The sequence below is a fragment of the Juglans regia genome, chromosome 4 (assembly GCF_001411555.2).
Source record: "Juglans regia cultivar Chandler chromosome 4, Walnut 2.0, whole genome shotgun sequence".
NCBI lineage: Eukaryota > Viridiplantae > Streptophyta > Magnoliopsida > Fagales > Juglandaceae > Juglans > Juglans regia.
Genome location: NC_049904.1, coordinates 845,324 through 865,713, shown reverse-complemented (window position 1 = coordinate 865,713; position 20,390 = coordinate 845,324). Strand labels below are relative to the sequence as shown.

The 20,390-nt window shown below is 34.5% G+C and overlaps 1 protein-coding gene across 1 annotated transcript in view; it reads right to left on the bottom strand.

Moving 5' to 3' along the window:
- Positions 1–5,775, bottom strand: part of LOC108989989 (regulatory-associated protein of TOR 1-like) — a 29,248-nt gene extending 23,473 nt beyond the window's left edge. The window contains exons 1-2 of the mRNA XM_018963789.2: positions 5,050–5,775; positions 422–524 (exon numbers count right to left, since the gene is read on the bottom strand). Coding sequence (XP_018819334.1) covers positions 422–524; positions 5,050–5,352 — 406 coding nt within the window. The 5' untranslated portion in view covers positions 5,353–5,775. The remainder of the gene's footprint in view (positions 1–421; positions 525–5,049) is intronic.
- Positions 5,776–20,390: the final 14,615 nt, after the last annotated feature.

Genomic DNA, 20,390 nt, shown 5'->3' with positions numbered 1-20,390 from the left:
CATAAATCATAAGCACAACATAGCTAAGCACAGCATATGATTCATCAAACAAATCCAAAAATAAGTCCAGAATTTAACTCAAATCAGCATGAATAAAATTACCATTGAAAGATACTAAAACTGAACAACAACACTGAATCCCTTTTAACACATTTATACTAATTTCAACCACCTCTGTAGAACATCCCACCGAGAAGAAGTAATGAAATAAAATCATTTGCCAGATAATATAAGAAGTACTCACTAATAACATAGCAAGGAAAGAGAAGTATTGGAGACCTATTATATGACAGCTCAGACTCGAAAGAATCCTTAAAATCCCAAAACAAGAAAAATAGAAGCAAAATGACAATACATTAATAACGAACCAACAACCCATAAAACCAGATGAATAGAAGAAAATTGGCAGCTTTAAATGCACCTATCCAGCACTCCATTCTGGCACAAGGAGATATCTTGATTACATCAGGTGGATCAACACTAATGTTTAAGCATAAAACTAGAGCAACACATCCCGTCTTCATCTGCAGTTAACAAAAAGGAGTTGATCAAAAGCAGAATCTGTGTAAGATAGAACTGTCCCAAGACCCATTTACCAGAATATACTAAAACAAGGAAGCAGTGAGAGAGGGAGGGAGAGAGAGACAGACAGAGACAGACAGAGAGAGAGAGAGAGAGAGAGAGACTCCACAGCTACCATACAAAACTAAGAGGCCTCGGGTAGGATGATCTTAGCATTGGTGTCGGAGGGCCTGCTTTCAGGCTTATCAATGGTGACTAATAATGAGGGAGCACTTGTCCCATATCTATTATTCGCAGATGATAAGCTAATTTTTTGTGATGCAAACCCTGAGCATTTGCATTATTTTCACTGCCTGTTCCTTTGGTTAGAAAGCAGTTTCAAGTTGAAAGTCAATTCAGCCAAGTCTGAGATACTACCAATTGGTAATGTGGGTAATTTTGATGGCTTGGCTTGCAGCTTAGGGTGTTGGGTGTCTTCACTGCAATAACACTCTGGGAGGGCATTGTGGATAAGCTTGAACATCGTTTGGTAAGCTAGAAAAAGGTTGTATTTTTCTAGAGAAGGCAGGTACCTTGATTAAGAACACACTCTCAAGCCTGTCCACCAGCTTTATGTCTTTGTTTACTCTCCTTGTCGGCATGGCAAAGAAGTTACAGAGGGCTTTTGCGACGCCTTAAGCAAAGGCCCAAGCTACATCTAGGCCATACTCCAAAATGACTAGTCAATGATACAATTGGGTCCCGTTGGAACCATTATAAATAGCAAGAATTTCTCCCTCCCAAACAACGTGAGATCCCATACACCACCTACAATCACTACTCAGTATGGAGTATCACAATCTTCCCCCTTGAAATTTCCAATATCCTCGTCACGTCATTCCATCGTAGTTGGCATGGATCAAGTCCCATAAATCTGGTTGGGATAGGTTCTAATACCACTTGGTAACGCCCTAAGCGAAGGCCCAAACCACATCTAAGCTATACTTCAAAAGTACTAGTCAATGGTACAATTGAAGTCCCCTTGGAACCACTATAAAGAGAGAACTTTTCCCTCCCAACCAATTTGTGACCCCATACACCACCTACACTCATTGCTCAGTATGGGGTATCAAAGATTTCTTATGGAATGGTTTGGGGGAGTAGAAATTTCATTTGGTGAACTAGGCTAAGGTATGTTCTGCAATTTTGGAAGGTGGCCTAGGTATCAAAAGTTTACTTAATTCAATAGAGCTATGTTGAGGAAGTGATTGTGGCGCTATTCTAACAAAAGGGAGAGATTATGGAGAATGGTGGTAAACTTGAAGCATGGCCGTGAATGGGGTCAAGGGTCAAAAGTCACATGACATGAATAGTCAAAAGTCATATGAGGTTAATATAAGCTATGGGATTGGATCATGAAAGAACATTTGCAAGGGTTGGGGGAGTTCCCTTGGCCTATTAAGTATAAGGTAGGGGATGGAACAAAGATAAAATTATAATAATGCAGGGTGTGGTGATCGCCTGCTTGAGGGAATCTTTTTGGATATATTCGATGTTGCTAGGGTATGGTGCCTCAGTGGTGACTCTCCACAATGGCATTGAAGTTTGTTGGACCTCTTTACCTCTCTTTTTATAGGCAAGAAGTTTTATTCATAATAATAGGCATTGTACTACATGATGTATGAATGAGTAAGCCTAACGAGGATTTACAACCAATATATGAAATTCGTGCAGATTAAGCCCATTATAATCTATTGCCCCTGCCCAAAGGAATAAGGTTTTAAAAAAGAAAGCTTCATTCTCCTCTTTTTATACTTTTTGACTATATACTTTTTGATTGAGACAAGGCCAAGAAGACAAGATGTATTGGAGCTTATACAAGATAGGGGTGTATGAGCTTAAGTCCTTTTATAGCACATTAGTCCCCCACGATAATACTACTTTTTCATGGAAATTATATTTGGAGAAGGAAACCTAACTTGAGAGTATCTTTCTTTGTTTGGACAGCTACACTTGAAAAGATCCTTAGTCTAGAGAACTTGAGACATGCACCATATTATCTCAAATGTATCGTATCATTTACTCATCAAAAAATTTATCGTATCATTTTATGGGAAAAAAAAAGTTAAGAGACAAGTTAGAACCATAAAGATAATTGAAGGTCAGTTGTTTATGGAGGCCTCCTTATTTCCCAATATACCTTTTTCGGTTTGAGCAACAAATAGAAAAGCTTTATTCCCTCATGAAAAATCAATTGCAAGATATACTCCAAGCTTCTTAACGATTCCCATTCAAAAATAACAGCCTCATACTAGACATTCAGAAACTTCAACCAGACTAAATGGTGTCATCAGACCTAGAAACTACCTTAGTAGGTTGGGCAAGCAATAGAACTATAGCATGTATAGGCACTCAATATGACTAAGCTCTGTATTTAATGCTTTATGCAAATATTTAGTTCTCTAAACTGCAACTCATCGATCAACAATGGACCATGTTCCTAGATTTGATTCTAACCACAATGTTGTGCTCCATTCAGTCTATGAACTAAATTTATTTTTTTGATCGGTAAATGAGGATTTATTGATGAGAACTAGGCATAGCCAAGGAACACGAGACATATACAAGAGCGAGACCTAGGCATGATTGACCAGGGATACAAGGAATTAAAGGATATTTAGACCATTGAAGTTTAATACAATCAACCAATGGAATAAAGTGTGAAAAAGAAAACTCTTAAGCTCGTCCATTGCCTGCTCGCTATCTTCAAAACTTCTATCATTCATCTCCCTCCAAAGACACCACCATAAGCACATGAGGACCATCTTCCATATTGCTATGATTTGTGAGTTACCACACAAACCTCTCCAATTAGCTAGGAAGTCAACTACCTTTCTCGGCATCACCCAAGCTATCCCCAACCTAGCAAAAAATTCATTCCATAAGGTCATGCCACCTCACAGTGAAGAAGTAAATGGCCCACAGTATCCCAGCTCTTTTTGCACATGCAACACCAATCCACTTCGATTATCCGACGTCTCCATAGGTTGTCTAAGGTGAGGATCTTTCCCAAGCAAACTGTCGATACAAAAAAAAAAAAACTACTTTCAAAGGTGCATTCATCTTCCAAATACTTTTCCTTGAGAATGAGAGAGATTTGTTCATGATAAGAGACTGATTGAATTACCAAACAAAAAACTTCCCTTTCTCAACTCTAGATGAACCTATCTACCTAGTAGAATAGACAAGGTTGTAGAAATTAGTGAATGCCTCGACTTCCCAATCTTGTGCAGCTCTGAGGAAGGTGGCATTCCATTGAGGAACACCATCAGGCAGCTCTAATAGATCAACAATTGAGCCTTCCTGCGACCTTGCAAGTCCATAAATTCCAAGAAAAGCTTCTTTAAGAGCCTTGTCACCACACCATAGGTCATGCCAAAACTTGATTCAACATCCATCGCCCACCTCGAACAGAGTATATCTAGAGAAAGCTTCCCATCCTCTTCTTATGGGTTTCAAAAGCCCCACCCCATATGGTTCACTCACCTCATTTGTGCACCAACCACCCCCAAAGCCCCACCCCACTATGAACTAAATTTTAAAGTTGGATAATATTTTGAACTCAATTATGAACACAAAATTTTTTGGTGCAATTATAGGACTCAGCCAAGAAAACACAAAATTACGATCCTCACAAGTCTATGAAATCCTAGAAACTCATGCTATATATTTCCTATCAATTGTAGATCACACAAGAAACTGAATAAAATGATACTTTTCACATATCAGATTGCATAATCGTTATCAACTTTATTTTCTACGAAAATGAAACACATAAAATGCCTAGCATGGTTTAAATTACAATTATTACATGCACACAAGACAACAACTTTGATGCCTCGGAAATCGTCAAGGGTTTTCCTAAATTTCACACTCAATATGGTCACACAAAACCCTTAATGAGGACTTAATTTAACCACATACATCTAAGGAAAATACGAGTCCAACCATGCATACTCATTTTTAACGGTGCTTAGCTTAGGTCAACTAACAGGACCTGTGAAAGTTCCATTACAGGGAAGGACGACTTACCAGCACAACAACGAAATTGAAATGCATCGGCGTAACAGCTAAACTAATATAATAGGGATATGGGAGCACTAACGAGCAAGAAAGAAAGTCCATTTTCCCACGTCTTGGTCAAATCTGTTACAATTTGGACAGATCATACTAAAACAGGTAAAATAACTTCGATTTCTACACGACAGCACCAATCACCTAAATGCTAAAAAGCCTATTTATCAATATTTTTAAATCAGTTTAAGAAATGCCACCTTTTCAACAATTACCAGTATTAAAGACTAAATTAGCCCACTATTTCAAGGCACCGGGTTCCCCAAATAAAGGTTTTCATTTAGATCATAAATTTGCAGCTGAGTCAATAATAAGATCAATTTCTGCCATATTATCCAACAAACTTAAACCTAAAAGCAATTCAATATCCAGTATAACAAAAAGAGGAGCAGCAACAGAGACTGGGGGGCATACTCGGTCCTTAGGTCGCCATTTCGAAACCAAACCGTTATCGGATGGGCCGGTAGGCACACAAGCCTCGAAGGCCTCGTGCCGAAGCTCACAAAACACTTTGTTCTGGGGCAAGTATGCCATGCTCGTAGTGGTGGAAGCCGACGCATTCCCATGACTACTGCTGGCAGTCTCCGAATCCCTTCTCTGTGAACCCAAATCCCCGTCTTCGTGGCTCGAAGCGGACTCGTCGAAGTGATTCGAGACCACCGTTGTCACAACCGAAGATTGCGAATACCGAGACGCCATCAAATCCCCCAATGCCATTCAAATCTCCCGAACCCCCTCAAAGTGCAAACCCAATCGGCAAACCAACCACTTGCCCTGAACGGAAAGCCATAGTATCTCAAAATGAACAAATCAAACCCTAGGCTTTTGAGTGGAGCTAATTAGTATGGCAAAGATTGAGAGAGTCAGATATCAATTGAAAGAGGAAGAGAGAGAAGCGACGCCTATCTAATCAACGAAGCCACTAAACCAGCGGCGCATGGAGATGCGTCTGAGAAAAGTGAGAGAATCCAGCTCGAAAAGCCCTAGATAAGCAACTGAAGGTCTTTGAAAACCCTACAAACCCTAGACCCCGAAGAGAACGATAGAGGCGCATGTGGTGGTGGCGGCAGCCAAAACAGAAATCTCTCTGAATAGTTTTAAGAGGATTTTGTAAGAGACTCTCTTTGTGTGTTGTGACTTTTCTTTCTGCTTTTTTTACAAGTTTTTTCCTTCTTCCAATTTTTCCCACTTCCTCTTTCTTTCTCTTTTTAGACATCTTATCATTTTTATTATTTTATTACTCAAAAAATAAAATTACGACTTCTTATATATTTATTGAAAAATCCTTTAAATAGATTATATAAAAATAAATAATATATAAAACATATCATCCACTTTATTAAAATAGTAAGATTTAAGTTGTAAAATTTAAAATTTAAATTTTTTTCTTCTAAATTAAATTATTTTATATAAATATTTTATTAAATATGTTATCCGATTTATAAATAAAAATTTTCATATATTATTGATTATGCTTGTTTCTCTTTGTTAATCATAATTTTTTAAAACTTTTTTCTTGCCTATATTTTGGAAATAAATAGCAACGGGTATTTTTTATTTCTGGAATATTTATTGGTATTCAATAAACAAATTGAAAATCATACTTAATCAAGTCATTATTGTTAGTATTATCCATTTAGAAAAATTCAACATATCACACTATCATTTCTTTTATTATAATGAAGTGGCATTATCCATTTATTGCTTGTTTAGATTCGCAAGTTATCTCAACTCATCTCAACTCTTCTCAACGCATCTCACTACTATTTATTACTATTCAATAACTTTAACTCACAAATTTCACTACTATTCACAACTCATCTCATTATTATTCACAATCCATCTCAACTCATCTCAACTCATCTCAAGTCACCTCAAGTCATATTCGAATCCAAACATATCTAAAAGAGATAATTCTAAATTGATACATTTATAAAGGGAGATAATAGTATACTACGATTTATTCCAAATTTATTTAATCACTAAATTTCTACATATATTACCATATTGTTTTAGTTTCTTTCTAACTCCAACGGTGCTATAATGGTAAGAGTAATCTTATATATAGTTATGGATTATGTAAATATCGCGTATTCTTTTTAAAAAATATAAATTTATTATTAAAAAATTATTTTTTTCATACGAGTCTCAATTTACTCATTATTTTCAAACGGAATGCGTGATATTTGTACATTTTATAACTGCAAATATCATTTCTTATAATATCTCTCTTACCTTTATCACATATTTATTTATTTTTTCCTCAATAGTGGATGATATAAATTTCTTTATGATATCAAAGGCTTACAAAAAAAAAAAGTGCATTAAAGAGAATCAATTTTAATTAAAGCAAGGATTTTAAAAATGTGACAAACTTAAAAATAAAGCTTTGACATTTTTGAATTTGTCAAAGAAGGGATCGAATCACGGAAAAGTTTAGCAACATTGTAGCACTTTTACAAGGAGCTCGCAAAAACTAGTTGAAAGCAAATGATCATCAATTAAATTGGCGAGAGAGAGAGAGAGATGGAAACAAGCTATGGTTTGCCATCGAAGAGAGTCGCTTGAGAGTGCAATGTGCAAGGCTTTGGCAATCACTAAAGAGAAAAAATAACTGCTACATACACAAAAAATTATATAAAAGTAAATTGAAAAATACTATTATGCCCACTCCTTTTGATACTTCAATTTGATCGCTAGTCAATTTTTTTTTTTATTTAGTGATTAAGAAAATGATTTTAAATGTATTTATATATATTTTTTATTTTTTAAATGCATTTAAATATGTTAAAAAAAATTTTATACTGAGCGGTATGCCTAGCGGTCAAGATGGGGCGGCATAGTAGCCGCACCCAAGTAAATTTACTAACTAATGTAGTTTCATAGGATTCGTTAGATCTACTTTATAATAAAAGTAACTTTATAATCTGACGTACCACATCAAGTTATATCAATTTATAGATTTATTTTTATGTAATCTATTTATATTTAAAGTATTTCTAAATAGAAAATGGGACAACAAATGTAGAAGTCCAAAGGTCAAGGACAAAAGGTGAGGTTGTGTGTGAAAGGAAATGATCAATAGACAAAAGTTGCAGATACAAGTACCAAAAGCCAAAAGCCAAAAAGAAAATGGGAGAGAAGGTCGGGTGAAAGGCAAGAGAATGAGAATGGAAATATAGGGAGCAACCACATGTTAAGAGAATTTTGGATATCTAATCTTAAGCTGTATATAATAATATCAGTACTATAAGATATTAATCTGTAGGATCAAGAATGTTGCATGTGCAATGCATTGTTTGGTCCTTTTTGTTTTTTGTTTTACTCATCATTTTCAATGGACTCAAAAGAGTCCAAGTTTGCTCAACCATTTCTGTAACCACGTTCATTGAGTCCGTGAACGTTTGTCATGAGCTTTGGAAATCAAGCAAATGACAAAAACTTGTGGGAGAAACAAGACACGTGGATGAACATCTTTTAAGAGTCTAGTTTTATGGATAAATCTGAAATGTTAAGGCCTCGTTTGTTTTCGGAGATGAGATGAGATGAGATTAAAGTTAAAAAGTTGAATAAAATATTGTTAGAGTATATTTTTTAATATTATTTTTGTTTTGGGATTTGAAAAAATTGAATTGTTTATTTTATTTTGTATTGAAAGTTGGGAAAGTTGTAATGATTAGATGAGATGAGATGAGATGAGATGAAAAGTTTTCCCAAAACAAACGAGGCCTAAATGTACTTAAAAAAAATTTATAAAAAAATTTACTTCTTTATATATCAATTATTGATATATTGAAAATCATAAAATTTAAATTTTAAAAGAAAATTAACAAAACGAATCTTATAAGTAAAACTGTAAGTAAGTGTAGCACTACTCTAAACTTATAGCATCTCATATAATTATTATAATTTTTTTAAATTAGCACACAAAATAAAATAAATAATTTAATTTTCTAAAATTTTAAAATAATAATAATATTAAAAAAATAGAATTCATTATTTAAAAAAACGATATTTTCATACAAAATTTTAAATTTATTCAAATATGTAGGTGCATTTTGGATTAAAATAAAATAAAAATAACACAGGTAGAACTCACTGGCACACATCAATGTCGTTTTGGTAATAAACAGCTCAGCAATTGTACATTTGTACAATGCGTACGCTCGAGCTGTCAATACAGTTGCTTAAATTCGAAGGTGGAATGATGCTGGAGCCAGCTTATCAATGTCTGATCTCTTCCTCTCTCTCTTCTTTTTTAAACCACCACACATTAAATTAATTATCAATTCATGCTAAAGGTTAACTATAAAATTAAAATTATATTTTACAAAATTTAGAAACATATTACTTCCTTCTGAAACGCGTTTTTTCTACGTAAAAGAATAAAAATTTTACAAAATTTAGAAAGATTTCTCAAAACTTTCCTCTCCAAACACGTGTTAGGATTAGTTTGGATATAAAAATCATCTCATATTATCTAAAATTATCTCATCTCATGATTATAATTTTTAAAAATTATTACACAAAATATAATAAATAATTCAAAATTTTCAAATCTCGAAATAATAATAATATTAAAAAATAATATTTTAACAATATTTTATTCAACTCATCTAAAAACATCATATCTCATTTAACTATCCAAACGAGCCATTGGACAGAACTAAACAGTTCACAAAATAACTAGTCAATAAAAAAAATTATAAATTAACATATTTTTATATAATACGTCAGTTATTTTTATTATGAAATAGATCTAATAAATCATAAAAAAAATTAATTAGTTCATCATTATCATAAAAATTCATTTAAAAGTTTTCTAAAGAACTTCAAAATATTTCCAATGATCCTTAAATTCAAAAACAAATTACAATTAGATAGATCAAGATAATCTTACCATGATGAAGACTCGTCCGAGCCTTACCAAAGCATCTTGACAAGACTTACAAAAGCATATGCCCTCAATGATTAACCAGTCGATCTCGATTACTAAGCTCCAAAGCAAACATTGGTGGGCACACATGGAGAAATTTCAAAGATATCCCCCAATTTTCTAAATGGGAGACAAACCTCCAAATTAATGGTATATATTTTATATATTAAAATATAAATTTAAAAATATTTTTATTTAATAAATTATTTGTAACGGATGGATGACTTTTTGTTGCCCATGAGGTTATAACCAAAGTACTTATGCATGGAGGATCATCGCTGTCTTTGAATCTATGCAACTTAAATAGTACTCATTATATGTAATTAATTGCGTGAATACACTATTAGAGAAAGGAGCAATCTCATCCATACGGTATCTCTTTGATTTTAAAATATTTCAAGGATATTAATTTTTTTTTCATAAATATTTAAACTAATACATATAGACAATCTAGTTGAATAAATCGACCCAATCAAATATTAATAACAAAATAATAAATTACGGGTCAAATCGTTGACCCTTAATTCAAGTAATAAAATTATGTTTCGGCAATCATTCAATTGTATATTGTTATTTTTTGGATTAGAATTTTGTTTTTTTATCATGAAAATAGTTGTGAATGTGAACCATTGGCATAATTTACGATTACAAGATATGAAATTGTGTTAAGAAAGTTAGATTAAGATTTCGTTTGGATGGTGAGATGAGATGAGATAGTTTTAGATAAAAGTTGAAAATTAAATAAAATATTATTTTTTAATATTATTATTATTTTAATATTTGAAAAAATTGAATTATTTATTATATTTTGTGTGAAATTTTTAAAAAATTATAATGATGAGATGCGAGATGATTTCTGTATCCAAACGAGACCTAAATATTTGGATCTATCTCTTGAATAAGTTAAAATGGGCTGTGTTGTGTCATTGTAATTCAAATTATTTATCAAACGAGTTATTTGAATCATGTATATGTTGCGTTGTTTTTTTTAATGGCGTAAAATTTGAGATATTTGACTCATAAGTCAAGAAAGGGATGCCCTCAAGAAACATAACCCTTTTATAATGTTATGCTTGGATTGACTCAACAAGTCATATACCCATGATTCAACACGAAACAAACCAAGTTCATGAACCAAATTGCCTACTCGCAATTTTTTTTTAATTTTAAACTATTTTTCATGTATGGCAAGAAAGGGATGCTCTCATATTTTAATAACATAAAAGTAAAGAGACAAAAAATAAAAAATAAAAAATAAGGAAAGAAAGTTTAATGGGAGTCATGCATATCTGAACTAAATCTCATATTTATTTTTAATCTTAGGCTTAGTTTGGGTACTGACTGAGGTATTCTCATAATATCTTATTATTATTCATTATTTTATTATTATTTTTTACTATTATTTACTACTATTCGATATTTTATTATTATTTTTTTACTATTATTTATAGAATACTTGAGAATACCTCGTTACTCAAATGCAACCTTAAAGGTGTAAGGTGCTATCTGATTCCCTAGCCACAAATACCATGCAGCTTGTACGACCTACAAATCTCACCAAATATTATAGAGAGCTGCTCTCAGCCGGTCGTGTGAAAACCCAATTTTAACACTGGCCAATAAAATTTTGCCACGTAGGACATGCAGCAAATATTCATCTACACTCACATGCACTAGATTCATTCCTTATTTTTCATCTATTCCCCTATTCTCTCTCTTTCTCCCTCATCCCGCTGCAACTTCCCCCCCTCTCTCTAAAATACTCTCTCTCTCTCTCAATTACACTCTTCTCGCTCTCCTCTGTAGGCCACCCAGAAAGCAGTAAAAGTTTGCTGCTTTTTTTTTTAAAGATCTAGATTTTCATTGTCATTTTGTTGTTGTGGATATCTTTTAGGCTGGTTTGACATGTACAGAAAGAATATGAAGAATTTAATACGATCATTACTTCATAGGCAATGACCTACAGAGGAGAGTGTATTTTAGAGAGAGAGTATTTTAGAGAGAGAGGGAAGTTGCAGCAGGGTGGGGAGAGATGAAAAATAAAGAAGGAATATAGTACATGTGAGTGTAGATGGAGATTTATTGCATGTCCTACATGACGAAATGCTATTGGCCGGTGTTAAAATTGGGCTTGCACCCGACCGGCTGGGATGTTTTCCCAATATTATAATCTCGATGCATATTGCATTAAAAAAATCACAAGCCCACATGTGATGTGCCTCTTAGGAGTCAATGTTTAAAAAAAAAATGAAAAATCTATGTATGTTTGTTAATGACACACTAAACACGCTATTAATGTAAAAATTTGCCATATCAACTTATATAAAAAGTATTGGTATTTTGATAATTTCTAATGAATCCCACAACAAATTATATATCTACACACTTACTTATAAATGGTAAACCCGATTATTGTTAGCGGTATTGGTTTGGAGGGTGGGGTATAAGCTGAATTGGATCATCATGATTGTGTTTAGCCGCTGAGATCATCTCAAACTACTGCACTATTATTTACAGATAATCTGATATATTTTTAACATCCAAACGTATATAAATAAGGCTCGTCGATCTACAACTATCAAAGATGTTAAAGGTAGAAAGAGGTGTCTAGAGAATCAATGAGCGAGTGTTCCCTCCCACATTCATTCAAAGACCCTAATTTCAATCAAAGTTCGGAATCCTATAGAAGACAATCATATGGATTTTAACAATTAAGTTGGAAGGTACAAGTGGTTGACTTAGAAGTCGCAATACTCTATTGAAGAAAGCATTAATAATCCCACGACCTTTTTCATGTCCGGGTAGCTTTTCCTCATTGCTTTTTGTGCACCATAAACAACAAACAAAGACCGAAAAGAGTATTTATCACCAGGTCCAACAACTTTCACATGTCCCTCCGATGAAAGGTTCAAATGCTCAATGTAACCAAGCAGGGAAGGTTCAATTTCAACTGGGACGAAGTTAAAACATAAGACTTAACTCTTATATTTACTTTTTTCTAGTTAAGTGCGCACGTGCTTATTCCCAATTATCTTATAAATTAATAATTTCAAATGAATAAAAAATATCTCAATCCAAATCTACAAATTAATAATATTAATTTGAAAAGGAAGAGTTTGATTTAAATATATTAAATTCACAAACAATTATGTTAAGCGAAATAAGTTTACTTGCATGCTTTTACGGGCATTCAGAACACAATAACAATCCCTCGGTGCTCCCCCTACCTGGGAGACAAGAACTTTTCCTCTCATGGGAGTGAGCACTTTACTTTTCCACAATGCTCATCGAAGTCGTAAGCTTCATGCTCCTTTATCTTGCTGGCCTAGGACCAAGCACTTTAGCACTCATTGTGCTCGACTGCAGGTGAACATTGCTCACACTAATACTTGCATAGGGGTGAGCACTTTTGCTCTTCTCAATACTCACCTGAGGGACGAGCATTTTTGCTTTACTAGTGCTCATCTAGGGGCGACCTTTTAAACGCTCCATCGTGCTCGCCTGGTAGGCAAGTGCTTTTTCTCTCCCTGGTACTCTCATGGTGGGCAAGCACTTCACTTTTCCACGCTGCTTGCCATGGTGGAGAGCTTCATACTTCTTCACATTGCCCGATTGGACAACAAGCATTTTACTTTTCACACAAAACTCCCCAAAGTTGGGAGCTTCATGCTCCTTCACGTTGCTAGCCTTGGGGTGAGCAAGGTGGCAAGCTTCATGCTCCTTCACGTTGCTAGCCTTGGGGTGAGCATTGGGAGAGCATAAGTGCTTGCTCACCCCAAGGCTAGCAACGTGAAGGAGCATGAAGCTTGCCACCTTGGTGAGCAGAGTGGAAAAGCGATTCTTGCCAAGGGGCAAGCAAAAGTGTTTAAGTTTGTACATCATTGCCTATTTTTCCTTAAATATACAAAGTGTAAGCGCCAAAGATAGCAAATGTGCGATTACAAGGGAGAAGCTGTATCACTTGGATGAGCAAAAGGGTTGTACAAACTTATGTTTGCACTTTTGCTGATAGCACAACATGCTTACCTACTTTTTATCAAATAACATTTCTAAATAACCGCATCTCACTTGAGAGCAAAAGTGCTGATAACATTTTTATTTTTCTCTATTTTTCAATTAGCACTTTTGCTCTCCCTAATACTCTATAACTTGGTCGAGCAAAAGTGCTTAAATTTTTTTTCTCATGGTGCTTGCCTTGGTACAATCATTTTTGCTTTCCTTGTTGCTATTAGTGAGTCTCATAACCTACAAGGCCAATGATCAAAGGAAAATCGGCCCTCCCAATCTTGCCCCAAGACCCGCTCACGATCACCAAATAGGAAGAAAGTATTCGCTTGTTCGAGATTACCGAACAAGGCCTATCTCCACAAGAACTTGCTCGTGATCATCGAGTAAGAAGAAAGTATGCACTTTCTCTAAATTACCAAATGAGGTCTATCTCCACAAGACCTTACTCGAAATTGTCGAGTAGGAAGCAAATATGCTCTTTCTCAAGATCACCAAGAAAAAGCAGAAACTAACTCTTTATACGTAGAGAATAGATAACTTCTATTAATGTTTATTATATTTTTCTCACATAACGTTGGAAGATTGCAATCAAGACCCAACATCAAAGGTTAAATTATCACTGGCCACTTGATCTAATAAACTAGTTTTGATATACTGATACCATTTATAATGAATCAAAAAATTAAGAAGTTGAACCTAAAGTGACATATATTCGATTTCATACTCTAAAAGTGATTATTATAAAACATTAGAATTGAGAGTTTAAAAAAGATGTCTATAATTTCCTTAGCCCCATGTACGCTTTCTTGTTAAAGTTATATTATATGTCACAATTGACTAATAAAGTAAGAGAGTAGTAGTCATAGAAAGAATGTTGGATTTAGTCCTCTCTTTTAATATCCCTTATCTCTGGTTACAGACCCTCCAAACCAAATTCAAATCATCATTTCATTTTCTTCTCATCAGAGCAAGGGTGCCACTTGCACCCTATGGGGAGGGGTTGTCCCTTTCTCACACCCTGCCCCCGCATGGGCAGGATGAAGGTTTTTACCCCTTGAATTCTGCTACTGCATTCCAAGGGAGGGGATCCCTGTCTATGTGCTGGGATGCCAGGGCGGACCAATGGTCTACCCACCGCCCACCTATAGTTGTCCCAGCCAAAAAAAATCAAAACAAAATTCAAACACACAGTAGAAACCACAAAATACCATAACACAACAATGAACAAAGATACAAAATACAAATCAAATCTACAACAATACACATCGAATCGGAATGAAGAAAATAACAAGAAAAAAAACCAAAACTAGCAAAAAAAAAAACCTAAACACAAAACAATATCTGGAGGCTTCAAACACAAACGTCGTCGGATTCTCACTACAGTACCAATGGGGGAAGAGAGAAGAAGATGACGCAGGCTGCACCGCCGTGGTGACTGCGAGAGGGAGAAAGGGCAGCAACGCAAATAGCCAGAGAGGAATGATAGAGAAAGGGGGAAGAGAGAAGTGACTATGGGTGGAGGGGGGAATCCTAAACTTAAACCCCCCAAACGATTTCATTTGTTAACGAATATTATATATATTTTATATTTTGGGCTTGGGTGGTGGACATGGGGTGGAGCTTGGGGAGAGGAGCTGAGGGAGGGAGCTACGACACTCATTGAGGATTCTTATCAAATGTTGTAAGTTTTTTTTTTCTTCAAACATTTTTTTAAACCCTTTAAACATTTAAAAAAAAATTCACAAAATCATTAAAAAAATACTTTCTTAAAAAAAAAAAAAAAAAAACTTGTCAGTAGTTTTTCTAGTAGCCATTCTCAGTGAAAGTGGCATTTACCTTAGAGTTATTTGATTCTGACTCACTATCACTCAAGGTGACTTTTATTATTTTCCTTTGAGACTTCTTATAAATATATATGATTTTTTTTTTTCTAATCTAGCTTCATATATATTCAATAGTTATAAGAAACATGAGTCTAAAGGGTGGGAGACTCGAATAATCATATCAAACCAGCTAATACAACACAAGAAAAGAAAAAAAAGAGAGATCTGAAGCCAAAGGTTCCTATCCATTTCCTATAAGGGGATGCCGCTAGAAGCCTTTTTCTGCAATCTGAAAAGTGGACTGCAACGCTATGACTAAAAGCCGCAATAGATTGTATTGTGCTGCACTTTGCTGGTCCAGTTTGATTGAAAGAAACGCTCACTACCTTTTTCTCATAATCTTTGGTTAGGAGAAGTGATAACATAAGAAAATAACATTTGGTAGATGGTTCGATACGTCGAAGGATAGACGTTAGTGGCAGTGAAGACTCGTGGGGATCACGCGCCACTGTTAGTGAGAAAAATTTTGTTTGATCTTGCAGGTCTAAGGCCGTTGATCCCACTTCTGCTACATGTGGTTGTAGAACGCTCACCGTAACACGGTGGCACATAGATCTAACCCGCGGCATAGGCCGCGTGTGAGACTCACGTGCTACTTGTATGGACACGGTTCTTCTAGAGGCCAACAGATTGGTAACCGATGAGTCTTGTGGAGCAGCGCGTGATGGTTGAAGGTAGCCGTAAAGCAATAGATCGGCCCATCTTTGCGCTATTTTGGAAAATAAAGGAAAAGACTGGACAAAAACAGGTGGACAACATTGGAAAAAACTAGAGGGAAGGAGGGGAGGAGGAGCCGAACACCCCCTTTGGATGGTAAAGGAAAGATCTTAGGATATGAGCCTTGGAAGAGCTTTTCGAAAGAAGAGAGAAAATGAGATGGGGAGTTAAATATATAGGACACATGACCAAAACCGTGACATTAATGTTGTCGAATTCCTCGAGTTTTTCTATATTCTCCTACTTTAGACCAAAACTGTCCTTCAAAGAATTTCTTTCACTTTTATTCATATCTTTCATTAACCCAGCTAAAAAGTTTCCTGCACCTTTTGGAGTTTTCAAAGCATTAGATTTATTCATTTAGATTTTGGCAATGCATATTCATAGCGCTGAAGAGACCCATCTAACGTTTGTATTCTACCTATATCCATGTCATTACTTTCTTTTTGCTAATGTGATTTAGGTCCAAACCTCTCAAGCAAAGCTTTAAGAGCTTTTCTCACAATCCTATATTTTGGAATTTTTTTCAGCCAAGTTAAAACTAGAATTCACAATATCATTTCATTTAACATAAAACTCATTGAAATCTGAGTGGCCTCGAATACTTTTCAATCTTCTTTTGCAATTTTATACATAGATATCATTTTTAATTCCTCGAGAGAAATAACCATAGATATTGCAATTATACTGATGAGAATAGGTAGATTTTATTATTTATTTTATATCTTAACACTCACCCTCACGTATGGGCCAGACTCTCCATCAATGGATGATCCAACACATGGAATATTTAATTAAATGGGATAGAGTAGAGTCATGGTTCAAACTCAAGACCTCTGCTCTGATACTATGAAGAGATTTATGGGTCCAACTCATCTCGTAAAATCGATTCTAGAAGAGATGATTGCTCATAAGACAAGTTTAACTTATCCTTTATTCCAATAGTTTGCCAAATTATGTCTGTTTGTACAATGAAATCTTGTGTTGGATTTGTCAAATAATGTCTTGGAGTTGACCACCAAGTGTAGTGGATTTGGCCCTATGTGACAAGGTGAAGGATTGAAAATTCAATTTTTAACAAATGTAACGAGTTCTACAATATTTTTTTTTAAACCAACCTCCAATATATTGCTATATAAAGTTCAAACATTACATCTTTTGTCCCTCATTATATCACTAAAAATAACATTAAGCCTGGTTTGGATAAAGAGATGCTTCACTGTCATCTCATATCATATCATCTCATCCTACCTTATCTCAATATTGAAACAACATAAACACAACATTTTTCAATTTCAAATTTTTAACTTTTTCATCTAATCATTGTTTAATTAGTACAACTTTCCCAAACTTTCAAACAAAATACAAAAAATAATTATATTTTTTCAAATCTCAAAATAAAAATTATATTAAAAAATTATATTCAAACAATATTTTAATTTTATAATATTTTTATTCAACTTTTTTGTTCTCATTTTCTAAAACCCCATAAAACATTTTAACTCAAACAATTTCTAACTCATATCATCTCAATTCAAATATCTCACTACTATTCACAAACCATCTCAACTCATCTCATCTCAACTTACTAACCAAACGAGACTACAAAGCCACCACATACTTAGCCAATAAATGTGCCATAGTGTTCCCTTCTCTAGGGACATATTGCACATTCCACTCATTTCTTCCCAATAAAAGGTTTTTGATATCTTATTTCATGTGACCCATCTATAAGGAGTTAGAGGTGGCAATATGTGACACAACATGTAAATCCAACACGAACACGACGTGAAATTAATGGGTTTAGGTTTGATGTTAATGGGTTCAGGTCAAAACGAGTTAACCTATTAAGACACAATTTATAAATGAATTAATAACGGGTAAACCTACTTAACACGAAATCAACCCGTTATGACTCGTTTAAATTTTTACTCACAACCATAATTTTATTATTGTTAGATTGTAATATTTATATTTCTCAATATGCTTATATTTTTATTATTGAGATTGTAATTTTGAACCTATACGCATATTTGTTAATATAGGGATTATAATATTGATTTTATTATAAGTTAAAATCTGAAAAATATTGATATTTTTTGTTAGTGGGTACTCTAATTATGTTTGTAGATATTGTGACTACTAATAAATATAAATTTTAATTTTATGTAAATTTATGTTAATTAGGTCAATGGGTTATGCATATTAGTTCAACTCATTTACATGAAATAGGTTGAAATGAGTCATGTCGTGTTGAGCAATTTCTAATTAATTATTAAACAGGTCAAAACGGGTGACACGACATGACCTGTTATTAAATGGATCATGTTAGAGTTTGAAGACCTAACACGTTTATCTTAACGGGTAGGGTTTGGGTTAAGTTATATAGTCGAATATGTATGACTTGACACGACCCGCGAACATGAATTGCCACCCCGAGGAGGAGTCTTCCTCTATTCTCTTCACAACTTTGATAATTACCAGTGCATCCTCTTCCAGTATCACATTCCTGAATGCTAGATCATTACATACTTCAATGGCCTCCAAAGCGCATAACGCTTTATTAATGCAGGCTAAGTAACATGCCTTCTGTTAGCACTAGGGGTGAGCATCGGGTAGTCCGGACCGAAAAAATTGACTGGACCGGCCAATTCGGTCCGGACCGAGACTGGTCCCAGTTGGTCTCGGTCTGAATTTTATAGGACCAAGTTCATTTGGTCCGGTCCACGGTCCAGGAGTTTTTCGGGCCGGACTAGACCGAATGTAAATAAAAATATATATATTTTATAATTTATATATATTATTAATTATATAATTTTCATCTAACCTAATCCTATCACTAACTAATATATAATTATACTATATTATAATTATAAATTAAGTATAGACTATAGTTATACAGTTATACTTATACTAATATTACTAATATATAGATATACTATATTACTAATAGTCTAATACTTTATACTAATACTATTATATAGTTATACTAATCTTGATTCATAATAACTAATCATTATAAGTCTATAACTATATATATTTACTATTTAGTATCAATGTATTAATATATTCTTTAATGTATTACTAATACTATTAAGTATTAGGAGTTATAGTATAAATTATAATATATGTATAAATTATAAATTTATAATAGTATGTATAATTAAATATTTTATGCTTATTTATAATTGTATGTTAAGTATGTATTTTTCTCAATTATGGATGTAATATGCTTGGATAATTAAATTATTTATGCTTATTGCTTCATATACAAAATGTTAAAAGTTGCATATAGCTCAAATTCAATGGCTCATTATGCATTAACATACTTTAAGTTAGTAATAAAGTAATAATTAACATCGTCAATATAATTATAACTAAACTAAATTATTATAGTCTATAACTATAATTATAAATTATAACTAAATCACTATAAGTCTAGAAGTCTACTGTCTATATATAGTATTAAATTATTAATATCACTATGAGTCGCTCTAAAGCTCCCCCTTCTCTCTCTAGAAAAACCCTCCCTGTTCTCTCTAAAGCTCCCAAAACTCCAGATCCTTTGAAAGGGGGTGGGAGCTTCGGCTCCTCGCCCCCCCCCTTCCGGCCACCCTTTTCCTTTTCTTCTTTGTCCATTTTATTTCTGTGTAGTGTTTTTTAGGCCGAATAAGGGAGGATCGCCGTTCGAGTCTTTCCAGCCATCACATCTCTACACGCGCCCCGCCGATATGACGCCCAGCCACTGATCTTCAAGACCTCCAAATTCGGCGTCCATTGGAGTGGAGCGTAGCCTGCATGCACGGGACGAAGTTCCGAACAGCGTTGCGCGTGGCCTTCATGCGCCACCGAGGAGCCCTCTCCCGACGCCATGCTCAGTTTCTGTGGAACCTCTGACTCCAGGACTTCCAAGTCTGATCGTTGGCTTTCCTCCCAGCGTGAACAAATTCTGCACGAACCAATGCCGACCATTGTGCACTATTCATCCGTTTTTATTTTTTTGTTTCTTTCTTGTTGTCAGTTTTAGTGTTTTGTAGTTGTTTTGTTTCTGTTTTTGGTGTTGTTTTTGTTGACCCGAGTGAGGTTTGGGCCTTTGGATCAGACGTAATCCGGGACAAGAGTCTTTCGAGAGTGGTGGGCGATGCTACGGCCGGGCTATTGTGGTCCGTACGTAAGCTGGGTGCTCGTTCCACCAGGGCTTGAGATGATGA